Raw genomic sequence first — 20,793 nt, forward strand, 5'->3', positions numbered from 1 at the left:
ACTCAAACAAGGCTATGAATGACCTGAGAGCTTTTTAAGTCATCAAAAAGAATATCAAAATGTATATCCCAACTGGAATCTGGCTGAAAATAACCCAGTCAATTATAGAACCAATCACGCTGTATGGTTGTGGGGTTTGGGGCCCTCTCACCATCCAAGAGTTCACCAAATTGTAGACACACCCAGAGACACTGCAAACAGATTTTTGCCACAAACATTCTACGGGTGACAACATTCAACCCCAGACAACACCCACAGAGCAGGATTAATACTATATCCTCTGATAATTAAAATACAAGAACTATTCAATTCTACACTCACCTTAAGAACAGTGATACAGAGATGCTCCATCACAAAGCCTTAAGCCATCAAGAGCTGATCTCAGAACTAACTCTACAACCCAAAACATGCCCAACTGAACCCCAAACCCCAGCCAGACTAAACCAAATGATAAAAACACAAAAAGAGAAATCATACACTGGACAGAAGCAACAGCTCAGCAAAGTAATTTGGAATGCTATCTATCATTAAACAGAGAACCTACTGGAGAATACCTCAAAACTGTATCAGACCCTAAACTAAGAAAAGTGTTGACCATGTACTGACTCAGTGAGCTCACTGTAGAGACGGGCAGACACAGACAGCTATGGACGCCAAGAGAAGAGCGGTCCACACTGCACACAGAATCAAGTGGAAACAGAGCTGCACCTTTTAATCTCATGTTCAAACTGTACACGCGTCAGAGAAACATTCTTCCCCAATTTACAAACTTCCACAAAGACTTTAACCAGCTTCAACAAAAGGACCAGATGAAAACTCAATAAGGTCAAATCTGGAACAACAAAAGAACAACCAGCACAACACAACAAAACAATGACACAACACACACAAACTGACACTATATGACAGGATCTCACGTCATCAATTCAATACTTTTTCTCTTTCTCTGTTTATATTGATATGTACTTAATAACTTTTATCTCAATCTGTATTTGTGAAGAATGTTTATATTTAATTGTCCTGAGCTTTGGCATTGCAACATTTATCATATCATGACAATAATGCACCTTTGAATCTGAGAGAGAGAGAGAGAGAGAGAGAGAGAGAGAGAGAGAGAGAGAGAGAGAGAGAGAGAGAGACAGAGAGAGACAGAGAGAGACACAGAGAGACACAGAGAGAGAGAGAGAGAGAGAGAGAGAGAGAGAGAGAGAGAGAGAGAGAGAGAGAGAGAGAGAGAGAATCACTGCCCTGCCACACAGAGCACAACAGTCGCGACACGCATGAGGACATTTGCAGCCGGGGCAACATTGAGGCGCTGTCACGTTTCGGGTTGTTACGGAGAGCTCTCGCGGTGCCTTTTAGCGAGCCGACCGTACAATCTCTCCCGTGTTTTCCACGAAGGGAAGGCGCTGAAACTACCCGTCGCCATTTTTTGGAAGTGACTGACTGGGAGGGGAGAGTTAGCTGTAAGCTGGCTAGATTTTAAAGTCCCCGGCTGATTTGGTTTATATTCCCTGTGAGTCATCATCTTCCCCGCTGTCAGCCCGGACGGCACGCGTGCTGTAAATACACCGACGCGTCTTCACCACACGACCTGCCCGAGGTCAGACGGAATAAACCACGAGAAGATTTTCTTTACACATTTCTCCTGAAATCTCACTTGAACTGTTCCACCCGGGATAGCTGGTTTGGGCTAAATTAGCCACATTAGCAGGCTTTCTCCTGGAGCGCTCGCAAAGCTGGCCTGGTGGACGGGTAAGCACGACTACACCCTTAAACGAGGCGTTTATCTGCTCTTGTCAGGACCCAACCGATGTCTTGTTGTTAGTCGTGCCGTTGTTTTTGTCGTCGTATGAAGTAAACTCGGCTAACATTCCTTTAATTGCTCAGCTAGCACGACTCGCCTGTTTTTATTTGCCGGGGCTAAGTTATTGTGACAAGTTTGGTCTACTTGGCTAATCGTGTTAAATATTAAACTTTATTTGGTGTCACGAATGGCCGTTGTCATTAATGACAGAATTTCTAAATGTAGTTTACATGTGCTCACACGCAGGGTTGACACGAACAAGCTTTAAAATGATTTATTTTCGTAAATAACTATTTTGACAGTCCTAAAATTGAACGTCTTGTTAGTATTAAGGCTAGCTAGGTGTGTTAACGCGAGCAACGTGTGCTGCATTGAAATCTTTAACCAAAACATGAGGAATTTATACGTTTGTCTATAAACAAGAATAAGAGTTTAATCCTCAAGCCATTATAAAACACGATCCTCGATTCATAAGAAAATGTTCAGTGTCGCATATATTATTGCAGACACTCCCTCCCAGTTTTACTGTACTGTTTACAATACCAAGCTTCAAGTACACAACAAGCCACCTAGGGCCTAGTATACTGTTTCATATAATGTACAATATTTTGACCAGTTTATGGTTTACTGCTGGTTTATATTCCCTTTTTGTAAACTGCGCCGCATTCTTGTTCGCGCCGTGTTGACATTGCGTAACACCGGACTGGGCAGCAACCCTTTATCTGCTCTGCACTCTTCCCTTTACCTATTTAAAGCATCATTTAGGATATCCACATGGCATAGGAACAATAGACTACACTTATCACCACCGTTACCCTCGCGTGATAGATCGCTATCGCACAGCATCGTCTCATAAATGAGAAAAGCTCGGGCTGGATATTGATCGTCTATGAGAGCTGTTAAAGGGGAACTGCGCTGCTTCTCCTATTCATTCTGGATGTGGATATATCGGTGTGTTTATCAGGTCTGGGCTGTTTTGATGTGATTCACGGGGACATTTGCACGTTTAAATGTATCTTTGCGTATATTGCATGTTAATTATGAATGATAAACGTTTGCATTGAGTTGTCTCTTTGTTCGATGTTTATACAAGGGGCATGCTGTTGTTTTATTAATGCTGTGCTGCGTGACAACAGTCCGTTATAATGCATGCCATTCTATACAGCTAAAGTGTTATCCTGATTTAAGAGGATTTCATGGCGTTTTTCAATGATGTAAGGACTAAAAATGTAAGGAACATTGTGTACTGTGTTTGTTCCTTGGTGGTAGATTGGCATATTTCTGTCACCCCATTTTAGACCTTCAAGTATCGTTTTGCTGCAATTGTATTATTTATTTGATTATACTTAATGTAATTGTCTTACGTTAGACTGGGGTGAATGTCTGTAATGTGTAATAAAGGTGGCAAAATAACATCAAATACAGTATTTACAGTAGTCATGTAAGGTTTTGGCAAAAACAACCAATTATGGCCTTTAGGGCTACACTTCCACTACATTATAGCAATTAATGCTATTTTTCATTAATATTTTATTGGCCTCCTGTAGGCAACCAGGCAGCCTGGTTTTTGCAGTGGCATGAGTAAACAACAGCAATTATTTCTGTGGATCATCCATTATAAATCACTCTTTGTTTGGCTTTGAACAACATCTGTTCATAGGTTCTTTCATTGGCTTTGATTGAAGATTCACTGCCTGCAATTGCCATTCGTGTCTTTCTTGAGAGTACCATTCTCTCCGGCACCCCAGTCCTTGTATTTTTACCACTGTTATTTGTTCTTTATTGGATTGGACTTTGCTTGATCTGATCTCAAAGCTTTTGTCCGCACACTAGATAAGAGTCTCTCAAAGCTGGTAAATATGCAGATGGTTCACCCCCAAATTCTGTCATTATGTACTCCCCCTCAGGTTGTTCGAAACCTGTATAAATGTCTTTGTTTTGTTGGGCACAAAAGAAGATTGTTTGAAGAAAGTGGGATACCAAACAGTTATGGGGCACCATTGATCATCACCATGTTAGTTTTTCCTAGAATGGTAGTCACTGGTGCCCCAGAACGGTTTAGTTATAAGCAGTCTTCCACATATATTTATGTTTAGCTGAACAAAGAAAAGTATACAGATGTGGATGAACTTTAGGGCGAGTAAATGATGAAGAATGTGAGGGGTGGGCCTATCCCAATACTCTGCTTCGGTAATTGCATCGAATTTTAGCTGGGTTGGGTATCGGAAGTGGCGGAACGATCCAAAATCCCATCGCATGCTGAATAATATTATCAAGCTTTAAGAAGGATGAGCTATAAGGAAAGTACTGTAAGAGTTTTTTGCGCTTAATTTGAACATTTTCTTATGTGATGCGATAGCTCTATGTGAGGAGAAAACAAAAGATCATTAAGTTCATGAAAACTATACTGCTGTCACTAACCATTCAGCATACTCTAGTGTTTAAAGACACGTCAGGACGCTACTCTTTCCAAGATGTGCCAATGTTTTATATATTCACCGTAATCACTAGATACTAGTCTTTGTTTTTTTTAAAAGGATTGTATTTTGATCACTGATGGGTGTCTTAGATTCAAGAATTGGAAGCGGCCTGAGTATAACGCGTCATTCACACATAATAACCATTGAGTCGAAGGCTCAGTAAACTGTTGGAAGGATGCAATGCACTTTATGTAAAACATAACATATCTCTTACCTTTGTGTTGTGACTGTTATGAACTTAAGAAGAAGGTGCGTTAAGCGCGTCAAGGCGGATGTATTAAGCACATCATTTTTTGCCGGAAATTAGCACAGTACGTGTAAATAAGAGAATGAATGAAGCGCGTCATCCAGCTTCCAGAATGCACAATACGTGTGGAGAAGTGGATCCATTAAGTGCATAATTCTGCACCCAGGATGGGCATGGACCCTTTTGTGCCACTTTATATTAGAGCAGAGATGTACAAAAGTGAATACGTGAGAGTGTTTTTACACAAAATGATTGCATTACATTATAAAGCATATATCATTATGTTAAGCCCACATTCATAAATACGTTATTGTTTTGTTCAATGCAATTCTACACTGATCAGGAAGAAGCAGGATCGGGATCTGTATCGGCCGATACTTACGATTCAGGAATCCGATCGTAAAGGAAAAACTGGTATCAGCCCCCCCAGTTAATTTTCGTGAGCCATCCCTTTAACCTGGAGGGAGGAATCTTTCGTCATGAGAATAGTTTAACGGCAGAGATCTTGATCAATAAAGGAGGCTTCCTGTGAAGGACATTCATGCTCTTTCACACAAACAAACCAGAAAGAACACGTCTGGTGTTGTCTGGCATATCTTTGATTTCTGGCCTGCAGTTAAACTGTGTGATGTCATACGAAGTGTGAAAACATGATCTGATAAACGCTTGTAAGGATTTTGTCTCTTCACATTGGTTTCCCGGTATGAATCTGAATAAAAGCACAAATATTCAGTACTATATATCAAATTAAAATTGTAGAGTTTTTATGCAATTTTTGAAAGGGAATTCAACCTGTGAATCTATTGCTGCATTCATTTAAAACCTGTATGCTGTTTATATTTTCCAGGCCACTAAGCAGTTCTGGAAACGATATTTTTAAGTGAAGTTATATAGTATTACAAAGAAATAGCTCAAAATCTGTCTGTTATTCACACAAATGTATGATAAGAATATAAGTAAAATTGACCACAAGCTATTCTTATTGGAGCTTGACAGTGTGGTCAGTCAGTGAACCAACTTTAAAATAAGCTTCAGAAAGGTCCCTTGACATTTCTTCCTTTGTATTCTGCGGTTAAACAAGTTAAGGGTGAGAAAGCTTAAAAATGTAAACTATTCTTTTAAGGAAGCGTTTGCTTTACACATGTACAAGATCACTCAGAATACCTTGGATATTTAAAATGCTTTTTCAGTGAAGCACAATGCCAAATAATTCACCTGAACTTTCAGCAAGACTTTTTCTAAGACTTTGTTTTTTGTCACCTACAGTTATAGATTATAATTTATTATTCTTCTTTGTTGGTTTCCTTAAATTCACCAGAAAACCTTTCAGTTGTGATTGTGTTTTCACAGTATTTCAAAACTCTCTGGAAAAACCTCGAATGGTGATTGTATCATTTAGCAATGTCTTGATTTCGCTCTTTGGAAATCTGACATATGTCAGTCGGGAATGCCTTTGGTGTTGAATCGTGCTAGTTGGAACTCGAGGTAGGCTAGATGTCAGATATAATCTTAAACATCTCTTCAGTTATTAATGGGTTTCATCAATGCATTTCCTGTAAGTGCTGGAAGAATGTCTGCAGGTTTGTGATCATCCGTCTGCATTCATTCAGGATGCCAAATGACGTGTTTGTTATTTGCTTCCATTATTTATGTTTCAAATCCTACTCTGCTTATTGGAGATTAAGGGCCAACAGATCTCTCGCTCATATTTGTTAAGTGTGATGAAGGGAATTCCTATCAGAGATCAGAGCCAAGTTCCTGTGTGTTTCTAGTCTGTCTCTTCTGTCACATACAAGCATGTAGCACAGTTAACTCCAGTTAATATGTACTTTGTTTTCTGAAGTTATTCCAGTTTAGCTTTAAGGAATCCAGTTCTTTTACTGGTAACCTGCCCACAACCGTGCAACAGAATTCTTTACAATGCATCGTGCTTTTGACCTTCTTCAGATATAGCTGCTTTTTAACTGTCTTCCATTTAGATCTTGTCTGAAATGCCATTTTCCAAATTAACGAGAGCCTGGGTAGAGTTTATTGTAGACATTACGTGTAAAATAGCAAAGGGGGTGATTCAAATTATAATGTTAACACTTTGGGTAGTTTGGTTACAGATCAATACTGCATTAGATATATTCTCTGGTACACGACAGTATTCCTTACGGGTTTATGAACGCTGAGCTGTTTTGAGTTTGGTCCCAGAGGAGCATAAAAAGTGAGTAATTCAGCAATTTGTCTTACAGGCTTCACATTATATGTATGGAATTAGCTGATAGTGTCTTTGTGAAAGTTTTTTTATTAACTGAATCAATCCATGAAGTCAGCACAGTTAATTAAGCTTACTCAGCCAATGTTTTGTATACTAAAGGCAAGATTGTGCCCTGTAGTGCCTGTTGGTCAAATCTCTGAAAAAGTAATTACTGTATAGGTGAAAAGCTTGGGATTTATGTTTTAGCTTTCAGGAAGATGCAACAATGTTATGCTTAAAACATGTATTTTAAGTAGTTTTCCCAGTAACGGCATATTTATCTTTGGTAGGGATCCATATTGGTATCGGGCGAGAAATGGTCACTTAAAAAAATAATTAGGCCGAGATATTATAGCCGATAAATCATAAATAATTTCCTCTGGTTAAACTTCTTCAGCTACAGTTTCGTCTTTCTGTCGTGATCATTCACCATTTCTGATGTTCGTATGTAGACACAGTATTTATGAATGTGTAAATTATAGGAACTAAAGCATATTATTATTTGAATCGGACTGCTGTCTGAATGCTTTCTGTCTTGAGACCTGTTAGACTTGTGGCTATTAAGAATATTTTCTGGGGTGCTCTGGAAGAAGATCTAAAATTTGTTTATTAAATAAAATATATACCCCGAAAAGTTTGAAGGTTAAATAATCGTAAAGTAGGCTTGGTACATGATTTTAAGGGGAACGAAATGGAACTAATGGTTGGCTTGTTTTCTGCAGTGAATGTTTTCAAATTAAAAGCAGTTGTTGACCACTTTTTACCTTTTGTTTCAGGCTTATGGAATTTTATATTAATATTTAGTAGGGGTGTAAAGATACTTCGTATCTCAATATTTTGCGATGCAAAAATGTTATGATGCGCATCGTAGAGAGATGGGGATATTTTACGATATGATGTTTAATTCTATTCGTTGAGCGGTAAAGATACTACCTACTCTGCACCAGCGCGTCACGTGTGCTTAACTCACATATGCGGTAGAGAGAAGTCTTTGGGAAAAGGGTAAGCACAAGACACAAAGAGCCTGTAAAGGGCGTCTTATTTTCCTTCAAGAGCGTCTTATTTATCTGCTAACGTGAGCTGCTGCATAACGTGATATTCAACATAATGTAAGCCAATAGAAACCAGCGCTGTTTTGATCAGAGAAGTGATGAAGTGAGTCGTACTGTATATTAAAAGATATTTATGTAGATTCATTCATTACGGTCTCAAGTCTTCAAATAGACGTTAGCCAATGGAGTTTGAGTATGAGCTCTGTCAGAACGTTTCATTGGTTGAATGTACTGATGAATAAGCCCTTCACTGAGTCAAAATGACACTGAATGAACTGGTTCATGGTCTTTCTTTGAAATAAGTATGATAAAATTTAAGCCTTTTACAAAGTTAAGGATTCATTAGTTGATCTACTTTTGGTTTTGCCTGCGCCTTCGTCTTAGCTGTTATAAAATGCACTGTAACCCACTGCTTCGCCAGGCTTATTGCATTTATAAAACGGTTATTTCATATGCGTAGCAAGGTTTTATAAAATAAAACTAAATAAAATGATATTTAGGCTTTGTAATGCGGTCAGCCAATTAATCGTGGTATTTTATTACGGCTTAGAACTCTGCTCAGCCAATCAGAATCAAGGTTCAGAACCGTTTTATACGAAATGATACATAATTCAAAACTCCCCCACAACTTGTCTTTCAAGTAGTCATTTCTGAGCGTGCTGCAATTGGCTCAAAGGAAATGCATGCTAGATTTAACCTAAAATTAATCCATTACGCTCCTGATACACGTTTAAAGACTAATAATTATTTTTTCAAACATATTGTTTTCGTGTAATCGATTGTTGTTTTCAGTGTCGATCAGTAGGAACTGTACCGTTTAAACGACTAGTCGATTAATCTCGCACATCCCATCATTATTTTTTGTTTCATTCTTTGAACTACTAACAATATTTATATCAAAATATTGATTCAGTTTGCATTTATTTGCAGAAAATAAAACTATGTGATAACCTCAATTTTCTTTGTCATGCTGTGAGTCTTTCACATTGCTGTTGGATGACTTTGTCACTCCTGCTGTTTGATTTTGTAGAAATTCAACAGACACTGGACTGGAATGAAAATTTGGAATGGTCTCTTCATTTTTTCTGTGGTTATATTATATACAACCAGTGTTATGGTTTTCAAAGATCCCTTCTGTTTTTAGAAAAGAAACGCCAGTCTGTCAGAGCATTAAGCACTTGGTAGTCAGCCTGTCTTGTGACTTGAGCTTCCCTTCTGTGTTGTCACATGTCTAAGAGAATGGACATTATTTGCCTTTTCGAGTGCTTCAATAGAAGGGCTAGATCTGTTGTTCACAATTTGTTGGAGCTGAATATGAGTAATAACGGATTGTGATAGGGCCACTGATGCACAATGGGACCTCTTTGCTTAGTCTGGCCAAAGGGTTTTCTCTGTCTTCACCTAAACATCTTTTGAAATGGTTCTCTGAACCATAGTTGCTTTTGGGCTGTTCATTTGTTGTAAGAGGATATAATTTTCTGCTTTACCAAAATATGCGATACATGATTTATTATTGACTGTACTTGGCATTCATCCTTTGGGCATTCTGGACTGCTCCACACATTGACCCTCTTAAACCTGATGTTTTTGAACCAATGTTGAGTTGACTGGCATGTCATTCTCATATGTATGTTTCAGTGGATTGGTTTTTCGTTCATCCGAGCATTCATCTAATCGGTTGTAATGGTTTGTGACTACGCCCACAGTGTCAGCTGGGCAACACATTGCATCAACTCTTATCAAATGTGAATGAGCCAAAGAGATCAGAATGCAGCAGAACAGGTCAATGAGAAAGCTGGCAGCACGTCAGCTGTCGTGTTTGTGTTTACATATTAAAGTACAGGGAAAGGTCAGCTCACAGGTCAAGTGGAATCAGCATCCAGGTTTCAGACTATAAGACTCTTATGATTTATATAGATGTTTATTATGGTTACTATCCAGTAAAGTCCATGACGTATTTTTGTGGTGGATTTATATCTAGACTGATAACCCAATGGAATCAGATTTATTTTTGACATTCCAGATCACATTCGCAAACAATTTTCTGTATAGCTTGTAATATAGCAATAAAATAGATGTATGACCTCTCTGTTGCTACTGTAAATGATGTTTGTGTTTACAGATCTGTCATTGACCACAGATCTCTATGCGACCACTGTCTCCCTCTGGCAGATGAGTAACGGACGGGGCCTTACGTGTGGCATTCGCACGGCCAGATAGTCCCCTGCGAGCGCGGCGCGTCCTCCCGGCTCGCAGCATGCCCACCACCAGCCGGGCAGGGAGCCTGAAGGACCCCGAGATCTCAGATCTATTCTTTAAGGAGGACCCCGAGAAGCTCTTCACAGACCTGCGTGAGATCGGTCATGGCAGCTTCGGCGCTGTCTATTTTGTACGTGTTTCATCTGGTTATAAACATTGTGAAAAATGTCTAGTATCACACGAGCTTGGTGAATAAATCGCACATCTGATGTGTATTCAGGCACGGGATGTGCGGACTGCAGAAGTGGTGGCCATCAAGAAGATGTCCTACAGTGGGAAACAGTCCAATGAGGTCAGTTCTGCATTTCACGAGATTTTACTTTTGACACTGGATATAAAACATCCCATTTTAGCTTGGTAAATCCCAAACGAAAGTACATTTTTGTTTGTAATGGCAGACGACCCAATCTCAAAGGTTTGTCTGAAAGGGACTCCAGTCAAACAGCCATCTAGTTAAAGGAAACTCATTTTCTGCAGTCACATTTTGTGTTTGACCTCAGATTGACCTCAAACCATTCATAGTTTAGTTGGTGGCAGTTTTTTTCCTTTCAGATTAGCTAATCAGATTACACCTAATCTCTGTACAAAGGATGCTCTCGTTCTTTTTCAGGAGCTGTGTTAGTGAGAGATATATCCAGTTTGGTGGTTTCTATTAAGTTGTGGAAAATGAATGTTTGTAGTCATTTTCTCTTTTGTGAGCTGCTGAAGAGTTGTTAATGTAGATCATAATGAGAAACATCAGAGAAGTCTGTTTGACTATATGCTACCTTCTCTTTTTTTTATTTTTAGAAATGGCAGGATATCATTAAGGAAGTAAAATTTCTCCAGAGAATACAACACCCAAACAGCATAGAATATAAAGGATGCTACCTGCGGGAACACACAGCATGGGTGAGAGCTCTCTGTTTCCAAGATCAATCCTACACTCTCTTTAAAATCTCCATACCAGCTGTAAATGGAACTGTTTGTTTACCCCAAACACCAGCAAACTGATTTGTCATTTTTGTTTTTCTTTAGCTTGCCATGGAGTACTGTTTGGGCTCAGCCTCCGACCTTCTTGAAGGTAAGATATCGTCAATACTTCCTTCAAAGTTGAGCATGCTCATTGATTTGCTCACATATCTTAATTCTGCTGCTTAAAATAGGTAGTTTTCTTTTTTAATATTCATTCGGTGTGGACGTATAACGTATGGTTTTTCCTGCTTAGTCCATAAGAAGCCCCTTCAGGAAATTGAGATTGCAGCAATTACCCATGGTGCTTTGCAGGGCCTTGCATACCTTCATTCCCACAACATGATTCACAGGTTAGTGGGTTTTTACACAGTGTAAGTTTTAGTCTAAACTAGTTCCATGAACAAAATGATTTGCAATTACTTGCTATTGATTTATTGTTGCTGATGCGACTGAAAAGAAAAACTAAAATACTCTTGACATTGCTATCAAATCTAGAGCCACTGTAAAAGACATTTGTCCGGTTTCACAGACGTATGTGTTTACGGTATCTTAACTGATAAAAACTTGCCCAAAAACATCTTAAAATATGCCTTTTGTCTCAAAAGGCAAACTAATCATATTTTTACTAGGGCATTTTCTAAAAGTAACTTAAATATCTTAATTTAATTTAGGGATAGTCCTGGCTTAAGATAAGCTTTGTTTGTGAAACCGGGCCATTATGGCTAACCTCTGAGTTGTAAGCTTGGAGACTAAATTGAATAATATTCAAATATTAAGAAGCTTAAATCTATATGACTTTGGGTCATGTTGTTCTCACTGATTGAAGGCAGGGATGCAAAAGTACATTCAGCTCACATTTTGAGACAAACAAGAATTCTGGGTTCACATTATTATCACAATATGAGGAACAAAATCAAAAAAATGAAACGGATATACAAATATCAGATTTATTCCAAAACATTTACAGTTTTTAATCAGATTATTGGCGTTCAAAGTTTAATTAAACCTGTTTGTAAATGAATAAAAATCGCATTGAAGTCTGTATTAGGAAATTACAAAAGGCGAACGTAAAACAACTTTTTATTAAATAAACAAACAATAAAACGCAACATAAAGTCCAGGCCTGGTCCTCTCTCACTGACGGTCCGGTCGCTCGTCCTCTTATGCTCCCAATCTCCTCCATGATACGAGATGTCTTGTATCACGGCTCATGTCCTGCCTACCTCACTACATATACATGTCTGTGTATTGTGCATATTAGTTTTGTATTTCTAAACACACACACACATGCATATATTTAGGAAAAACTAAAAGATTAATAATAGTTTATAAAATATATAAATATTTCCTCAATATATATGCATGTATGTGTATGTTTCAGTGTTTATAAATACAACATTAATATGCACACTATGCAGACATATAGATATTATGTAAACACAAACATTGATTCTGAATGCGATTAATCACGATTTATCGTTTGACAGCCCTATTGTATATGTTGATGCATGGCACACATTAGTGGTGAAACGGATCCCGGCTGATCCGTACGGATCGTGCTCTACGGTTCGGAACGCATGTGATCCGCCGATTATCTTTAAATGTATTCATCAGATAGTTTAAGCACGCACGCCCTTTCGCTCTCTCTCCATTATCTGGACGAGTACAATTTTAAATCGCATTCTTACGTATATCCTAACTTAAACTGCTGTGTAAAGCACGTGATCCGCCGACTAAATGTAAATTTAATCATAAGAGATTAAAAACTTCAGCCAATGTAACACGCCGCTCACTCAAGATTCAGTAGAGATCAAAGTTATTATTATAATATAAAGTAATAAACTGTCATTAGTATTTACATTAGCCGATCCGAAAAATGATCCGATCTGTGACCTTAAATCTATAAAACAATCCGAACAGTTTTGTGATTCGTTGCACCACTATCACACATTCATGTTCAACCAATTGGATTAAACCAACAACATATTGTAAAAAAAATGGCAAGCTGTACAGTACATATTGACATTTTTTATCATAATGATATACAGTATAGTGTTACACCCCTAGTAAACATCAGCAGCACATATAGTGTGATTCATGAACATGTGACTCGATTTTTTATCTCGAATCACCAAAGTCTTACACTGCCTCTGTAGGTATCAAACCTCTGTTCATGTTCTTTCTATATCCTCTACTCCACTCAAGGGATATCAAAGCTGGGAACATCCTGCTCACCGAGCCTGGACAGGTCAAACTGGCAGACTTTGGTTCTGCCTCCATCGCTTCTCCAGCAAACTCGTTCGTGGGGACGCCATATTGGTGAGCAGTCCGCTTGGCAATTGTATAATAATGACTCGATTCACACGACCCGCATTGCTGTATCGCTAATGCACCTGCGTTGTGTTTCTCTCAGGATGGCCCCTGAAGTGATTTTAGCCATGGACGAGGGACAGTATGATGGAAAGGTTGACATTTGGTCTCTTGGGATCACCTGCGTAGAACTAGGTGACGATACACACAGTGCTTCTGAAAGTATGCTGTGAAAGTCTGTCTCACTTTTTCTTCTCTTTGCTGATGTAGCGGAAAGAAAGCCTCCTCTGTTTAACATGAACGCGATGAGTGCCTTATACCACATAGCACAGAATGAGAGTCCCACACTGCAGTCGAGTGAATGGTGAGTCCTTGCACTTAACAGATGACCTAACCAGATAGATAAAGGAGTAGTTCAACCAAAAAAAATTATATTTACTCACCCCCATTCCATACTAAATGTATATGAGCTTCACTTTAAAGGTACAATGTAAATCTTTTGGAGGATCTATTGACAGAAATGCAATAAAATATGAATAACTATGTCTTTAGAGGTGTATAAAGACCTTACATAATGAAGCGTTATTACCTTATAAACAGCTATTTCCATCTACATATACCGCAAGTCGCCTTGTATGAAGTTTCTACAGTAGCTCTAAACGGACAAACTGCTATAAAAAGATTCTTGTAAATACGTTATCTCCGTTAGCAAAGAAGTGAAAACATGACAACGTGTTTGTCCTTTGTCAGCCACCATACTGCTTCAAAAGGAGGTGTGGAGTGAGCTGTTGGTTGCAATTCTCAACCTCCCCACTAGTTGCCGCTAAATTCTCCACATTGCTCCTTTAAGAAACATGTCTGAATGTAGTATGGTGGTTATTGTTCTTAATTAACCAAAATCGTGTGTGTCGTTCTCTTTCCTCAGGACCGATTATTTTAGAAATTTTGTTGACTCTTGCCTCCAAAAAATACCCCAGGACAGACCACACTCCGAAGATCTGCTGCAGGTCTTTACATCACATTAAACTATGACTTTATTTTGATCTTTAATACGTCTCATAATTCTCTTAAATAAGCTCTCAAATAACTTTCCTTCACATACATTCAAAACCGCAGCACGCCTTCGTCCTGAGAGAGAGGCGAGAATCTGTTCTCATAGACCTGATTTTGCGGACAAAAGACGCAGTTCGAGAGCTGGACAACCTGCAGTACCGCAAGATGAAAAAGATCCTCTTTCAGGAAGCCCACAATGGGCCGACCAGCGAGATCCAGGAGGGAGATGAGGTCAGAAACCAAACCTTAGAAATGAAGTTTCTTTAATTCTGCGACATTAAGTAACGTTTTGTGTATACGTTTTAGGAAGCGGAGCACAGTGCGGGTCGCACAGGTACAGTGAGCAGTGTGGGCAGCAACCAGTCGATTCCCAGCATGTCAATCAGTGCCAGTTCTCAGAGCAGCTCGGTAAACAGCCTTCCAGACGCTGCTGATGACAACAAGAGCGACCTCGAGCTGGAGAAAGACTACACTGTCATGTCCAACAGCTCCGTCATACACCTGAAGCCGGTACGCTTCTGCAAAGTGATTTAACAAATACTTGGGCATTGGATGTCCCAGCAATTTCTTAATTAGCTTTATTCTGCTTTTGTGCCCTTCAGGAAGAAGAGGAAGTTTACCGGGAGGATCCTGAGATACGTCCTCGGCCCTCAGAGCCTCCGCCAGCTCCCACGCAGCCCACGCAACGCAAACACCATCGCAACCGCGAGCACTTCGCCACCATTCGCACGGCCTCTCTGGTGATTGAGAAACGCTTGGTGGAAACCAAGCCTGTTCTGTTAGAATCATTGAGCTTACGCCTGAAGTGTCTATTTTTATTAATTGTATTATTTTGATGGTTAGCATGTATATAATTTCTTGAACGTCTATTAGGTGACGCGGCAGATGCAGGAGCACGAGCAGGACTCTGAGCTGAGGGAGCAAATGTCTGGTTATAAACGCATGCGGCGGCAGCACCAGAAGCATCTCATGGCCATGGAGAACAAGCTGAAAGCAGAGATGGATGAACACAGACTCAGGCTGGACAAAGAGCTGGAGGCGCAGAGGAACAGCTTTGCTGCCGAGATGGAGAAACTGGTGAAGAAAAACCAAGCATCCATTGAGAAAGATGTAAGCACGACATGTCCCATGATCAGTCTGGAATCGAGTGATCTTATTGGTTGGGCAGAAATATTATAAATCGGGACTGATCATGAAATTCCCTTGATCTCAGTGACTGGACGTCACACTTTCTCTTGCGTCACTCAATTACAGTTAATCTTTATCTTCATCTAACGCTGCCAAAAGTATGCACACACCTTTGTCCTGGTAGGCATACGGTTACATTTTTAAATATTGTGCTATTGTGTCTGAATGGGAGTAAATTCCCGCAGCCTTTAGAAAGCAGCTGAGAATGATCCGTTTTGAACAGAAAGACTCTCCATCCTCATAGTTGTGTAAAACATGTCATTTTTTTGACATGTTTATGATTGTTTTGCCTGCAGGCCAAGTCATTTGCCAATGATGAGAAGAAATTCCAGCAGCACATTCAGGCCCAGCAGAAGAAAGAGCTTAGCAGCTTTCTGGAGTCACAGAAACGAGAGTACAAGCTACGCAAAGAGCAACTGAAGGAGGTGTGTGTGTATTCCTACAACATATCAGAGGAGCAAACTAGCAATTATAAAACGGTCAGTTCTGCTCCTTGATTCTGATTGGCTAAGCCGTTATAAAATACTCTGACCGCATTAAATAGCCTTAATATTATTTTATTTACTTTTATTTGATGAAACCTTGCTAGGCATATGGAATAACCGTTTTATAAAAGCAATAGGCCCCGTGAATCAGTGGGTTACAGTGCAATTTATAACCGCTATAAAATACACTGTAAGCCACTGCTCCTTGCAGCTTATTGCTTTAGTAAACCGTTAATGTTGAATGCTTGCAATAAAAACGTCTACTCAAATAGAGTATTAAAATAAGGTTTTTCGCTAAATGAACGCAAAAATCTATTTATTACATTCCATTTATGTGCACTAATTCAAAACCGTATAGATATGATAAAGTATATCAAATATTATGTTTCCTGTCTTTCCTGAACATTTATTGGTGATACCAATAAATTCCCAGTTTCATACTGATTCACAGAAACAGAGAAAGAAAGGACTTAACAGTTTATTTTGCTGATAGTGATAGTTCACCCAAAAATGACAATTCTGTCATCATTTATTCTCTCTCTTGTTATTTCAAACCACAGAACATAAAAGATTCTTTAAGAAGATATTTTGAAGAAAGTTGGTAACCAAACAGAACTGGCCCCATTCACTTCTATTGTTATGGACACAACAGCAATACAAGTGAATATGTGGGCCGGCTACCAACATTTAAAAAAAGATATCTTCTTTTGTGTTCTGCAGAGGAAAGAAAGTCAAATACAGGTTTGAAATAACAAAAGAGTGAGTAAATGATGACAACATTTTTATCAATTTAAGTTTCAATCAATGCAGGTGTGAAACCGCTAACTTGCAATAAGAAATTAAAAAGTTTCAGTCGGAAATGTTCACCGTGTTCAAGCCCTTACAGCGAACAAGCAGTTTTACTGAACCATTGTGCTGTGGACACTGTATTTATGTTTTTCCCGCTGTGTTAAGGAACTGAATGAAAACCAGTCCACACCTAAGAAGGAGAAGCAGGAGTGGCTGTCGAAGCAGAAGGAGAACTTTCAGCATTATCAGGCAGAAGAGGAAGCCAACCTGCTCCGTCGACAGCGCCAGTATCTGGAGCTGGAGTGTCGCAGATTCAAACGCAGAATCCTTATCGCAAAACACAACGTAGAACAGGACCTCGTACGGGAGGTAGCATCACATTCATTGCAACTCCCGTTTACTCGCACGATAGTGCGAAGTAGAGATGCAGCGATACTGTATATAGGCCAATAATCTTTATCAGTCTATTAAAGCCATTTTTTTATCGGCTAATAGTTTAAAAACAGCCGATGTTCAGGACTGATATATCCTGTCAATCAAAAGATGATAGAAAAATGCAATGAATTTGTGCTCTGTATATAGAACATGTTAAGAAACATCACCAGTTTGAAGTTCAGTATTGATAGTCATCATATGAATTAATAACATTCAGAAAGTTATCGGTGGATACATTTAGTATTTTAGCATCTCTAGTGCTAAGATTTAGACCATCCTCTATTTCTCCATTCAGGAGCTTAATAAGCGGCAGACGCAGAAAGATCTAGAGCACGCCATGCTGCTCCGCCATCACGAGTCCATGCAGGAGCTCGAGGTCAGGCATCTGGGCAGCATTCAGAAGATGCGTGCGGAGCTCATCCGCCTGCAGCATCAGACCGAGCTCACCAATCAGCTGGAGTACAACAAGCGCAGAGAGCGGGAGTTACGCCGCAAACACGTCATGGAGGTCCGACAGCAGCCCAAGAGCCTTAAGGTATGTAAGACTTGTCTGGTGCGCTACACAGTGCATTTGACAGATGATGTTTATTTCACTCTTATTTCGCTCATTTTCATCATCAGTCTAAAGAGCTGCAGATCAAGAAGCAGTTTCAGGATACTTGTAAGATTCAAACCCGGCAGTTCAAGGCCCTGCGCAACCACCTCCTGGAGGCCACACCCAAGTCTGACCACAAGGCTGTGATGAAGAGACTGAAAGAGGAGCAAACGCGAAAGTTAGCCATCCTCGCTGAGCAGTACGACCATTCCATCAACGACATGCTCTCCACGCAAGCTGTGAGTATAAGGAATTGTTGAAGGTGTTGCACCTTCCTGTCATACAACCGTGTAACCACACCTCCACTCTCTTGTCAGCTGCGATTGGACGAGGCACAGGAGGCGGAGTGTCAGGTGCTAAAGATGCAGCTGCAGCAGGAGCTGGAGTTGTTGAACGCCTATCAGAGTAAAATCAAAATGCAGACGGACGCGCATCACGAGCGAGAGAGGAAAGAGCTGGAGCAGAGGGTCTCGCTGCGGAGGGCTCTCCTGGAGCAGAAGGTATAGTACATTTTTTATATATTAAAGATACTTTACGTTGTTTAATGTAACCAAAATCATTTTACTGGAAATGTGGGCCATATTGAGCGTTGCATTCCTCATCATTCATTGTAACGGCAGTGGCACATCTTTTTAATATCAATATCTTTGATGTAACGACTTCTTTGGTTTTTCTGTTAGATTGAAGAGGAGATGGTGGCCCTACAGAACGAACGCTCCGAACGAATCCGCAGTCTCTTGGAAAAACAGGCACGGGAGATCGAAGCGTTCGATTCCGAAAGTATGCGGCTCGGCTTCAGCAACATGGTGCTCTCCAACTTGGCCTCGTCGGATGGCCACAGCCACAGCTTTCCGGGGGCCCAGAGCAGCTGGGGCTCCCCACACAGTGCAGGCTCTCAGGGGTCACACTGGGGAGGCGCGCACCACCCCCATCATCCAAGTCAGAGCAGCTCTATCCAGCAGCCTTGGGGTCACGGCCTTTCTCCGGGGGGGCCGCCTCCATGGGGGCACCACGGGTCTGGGGGCAGTCAACGCTCGAGCGGTGGGCTACGGAACAGTCCCCAGGCAGTACGGCGGGCCACCTCAGGGGGCCGCAGTGAGCAGGGGATGAGCAGGAGTGCCAGCATCGCCTCTCAGATTTCCAATGGCTCGCACCTGTCCTACACGTAAGACCACCCACCGCTCTCTCACAACACCTGAACGCAATGGGGGAAGAGTGGTAGGGGGCACCAGGGGGGACCTACAGGAAATATTTAACCCATTCCTTTAGTTCTTGTTTTCGGAATACATGCTTTATACACGGCAAGCACAAATGCTTTCACTGTGGTTTCAATTGTATGGATGTTGAGCACTTAAAGGGTCTGGCCACTTAGTTGGAATGCGTTTTTGCAGTGATTTTGAACAATAGTGATGAATTTAGAGAGTGTGTGAAGATGCTGGATCGATATGATAATTTTGATGATTGTGAAAGGGAATATGAAAGTTGTGCATTAACTCTCACAGCTGAGATTTGAGATTTTATGGATCAAGGTTTTATCATGATCTTGCAGGTTGTTTCCGCTGGTTTTTGGAGTGATGTGCATATCGTTTTCTTTCGACGCATGGATTTAAAGGGTAATCTTTTGAATAGATATATAGAAAGGTCGGATAGCAGAATGTAAAAATCAACCAGTGCACTTCAGTTTCAGTCTTTAGTTTAGTTTAGTTTTTTATTTAAATGAAGCACTTGTTTTAAAACGTGTTGAGAAACAGTATACTCTTTTAGTTTTTGTGCCAGAACATCTATTAAAAATACTGTGAAATTTTAAGACTGCCAGGATAATATCGAGTTTCGTTGATTTTTAGTTGGTTTTGTTTACGTTGCTGCCATTACGTTGCTGCCATTCTTGTACAGGTCCAAAAAACCAACAACCGATCAGGAAGGTATTTTGCTTTTAAAACTTTGAAAACATAACAAAGTAATGGTGTTCAGTCAAGGACAGATACCATTAGGATAGGAAAGAAACAAGCGTTTTAATGGAGATATTTGAAGATATTGCAAAGTAGGAGTTTTTCTCTCTTGGGCTGCATACTATGAGAACGATAGTTTTGTTATATGAATGTACGAGTGGCATGGTTAAACTTTAGTTTAGTTTTAATTTAGTGATGCCAAAGTTAACAATCGCAACTATGCAAAAGGAGAATACCCTGTTGTGTTGACTTGTGTTCTTTACCTCTATGTTCTCCAACTTTCACTAAGCTTAACCTCACAGACGAGCACTTTAACATCCCAGCACTACAGTTTGTACTAAGCTTTATCATCGAGCACTACACTTCTATAAGAGCAGATCTCCTGAACGTTTGGTGCCCCCTCCTCCCCTTTCTCAGGCCGGGTTTGAGCGTGTTGTGTGGATTTTAGTGGTGGGGAGGTCTGGGTTGGGTAGGCTTGAGACCTCTGAATGTTATTGCTGGGCGGGTAGGTGCCGCTGCTGTCGTCCCTGCAATGCCTTTGTCTCTTCCACGCCCACCCCGGAGCTCTGGTGACTGCCACCCAACATCCACCTTCCAACTGAACCCTTACCACAGCATGCAGAAAAAGCATTGGGAGCTTGAAGCGAGATGTATAGGAACAAAGTTGTGTATATTGTATATTTACAAATTTAAATAAATGGAAATCAAGACAGTCAAATACTTTGACTAGTTTGAAACAAAAATGTAAAGGCTTGAATGTGAGGACAAAAACATCTTTGTTTCTAATATTGATTATTTAAAAAGAAAAATATATATATAAATATAAATATATACACAAAGCCTATTATCAGAGGTGTCAAGCTAAGCCAAAAAATAACGTTTTCCCCCAACGATTTGACTTCTCACGCAGAACTTGTTACACTTGATCTTTCTGTCATTCTGTCTGTG

At 40.1% G+C, this 20,793-nt stretch overlaps 1 protein-coding gene across 3 annotated transcripts; it reads left to right on the forward strand.

The window, feature by feature from the left end:
- The first annotated feature begins 1,227 nt into the window (after positions 1 to 1,227).
- taok1b (TAO kinase 1b) lies at positions 1,228 to 20,643 on the forward strand. Of its 3 annotated transcripts, none has more exons than XM_079486704.1 (20): positions 1,228 to 1,755; positions 10,001 to 10,217; positions 10,308 to 10,379; positions 10,877 to 10,978; positions 11,105 to 11,150; positions 11,295 to 11,391; positions 13,247 to 13,360; positions 13,455 to 13,546; positions 13,622 to 13,715; positions 14,277 to 14,358; positions 14,468 to 14,635; positions 14,711 to 14,914; positions 15,007 to 15,144; positions 15,278 to 15,514; positions 15,889 to 16,017; positions 17,032 to 17,235; positions 17,597 to 17,836; positions 17,923 to 18,135; positions 18,214 to 18,396; positions 18,577 to 20,643. In XM_079486704.1, the coding sequence occupies exons 2-20, from the start codon at positions 10,086 to 10,088 to the stop codon at positions 19,063 to 19,065; spliced, it is 3,036 nt and encodes a 1,011-aa protein (XP_079342830.1). In that variant the 5' UTR covers positions 1,228 to 1,755; positions 10,001 to 10,085; the 3' UTR covers positions 19,066 to 20,643. The 3 variants fall into 3 exon arrangements, with proteins under 3 accessions (XP_079342830.1, XP_079342831.1, XP_079342832.1); XM_079486705.1 differs by having other exon boundaries at positions 1,258 to 1,755; positions 9,951 to 10,217; XM_079486706.1 differs by lacking the exon at positions 1,228 to 1,755 and adding an exon at positions 2,750 to 2,771.
- Positions 20,644 to 20,793: the final 150 nt, after the last annotated feature.

The sequence above is a fragment of the Barbatula barbatula genome, assembly GCF_947034865.1.
Source record: "Barbatula barbatula genome assembly, chromosome: 22".
Classification (NCBI taxonomy): domain Eukaryota; kingdom Metazoa; phylum Chordata; class Actinopteri; order Cypriniformes; family Nemacheilidae; genus Barbatula; species Barbatula barbatula.

Bases quoted from the DNA above. Each gene is read 5' to 3' on its own strand.
- taok1b (XM_079486704.1), top strand. From the start codon at position 10,086: ATGCCCACCACCAGCCGGGCAGGGAGCCTGAAGGACCCCGAGATCTCA. The intron at 11,151-11,294 runs GTAAGATATCGT...TTTCCTGCTTAG, and splicing joins AGCCTCCGACCTTCTTGAAG to TCCATAAGAAGCCCCTTCAG. The intron at 15,145-15,277 runs GTGATTGAGAAA...AACGTCTATTAG, and splicing joins CCATTCGCACGGCCTCTCTG to GTGACGCGGCAGATGCAGGA.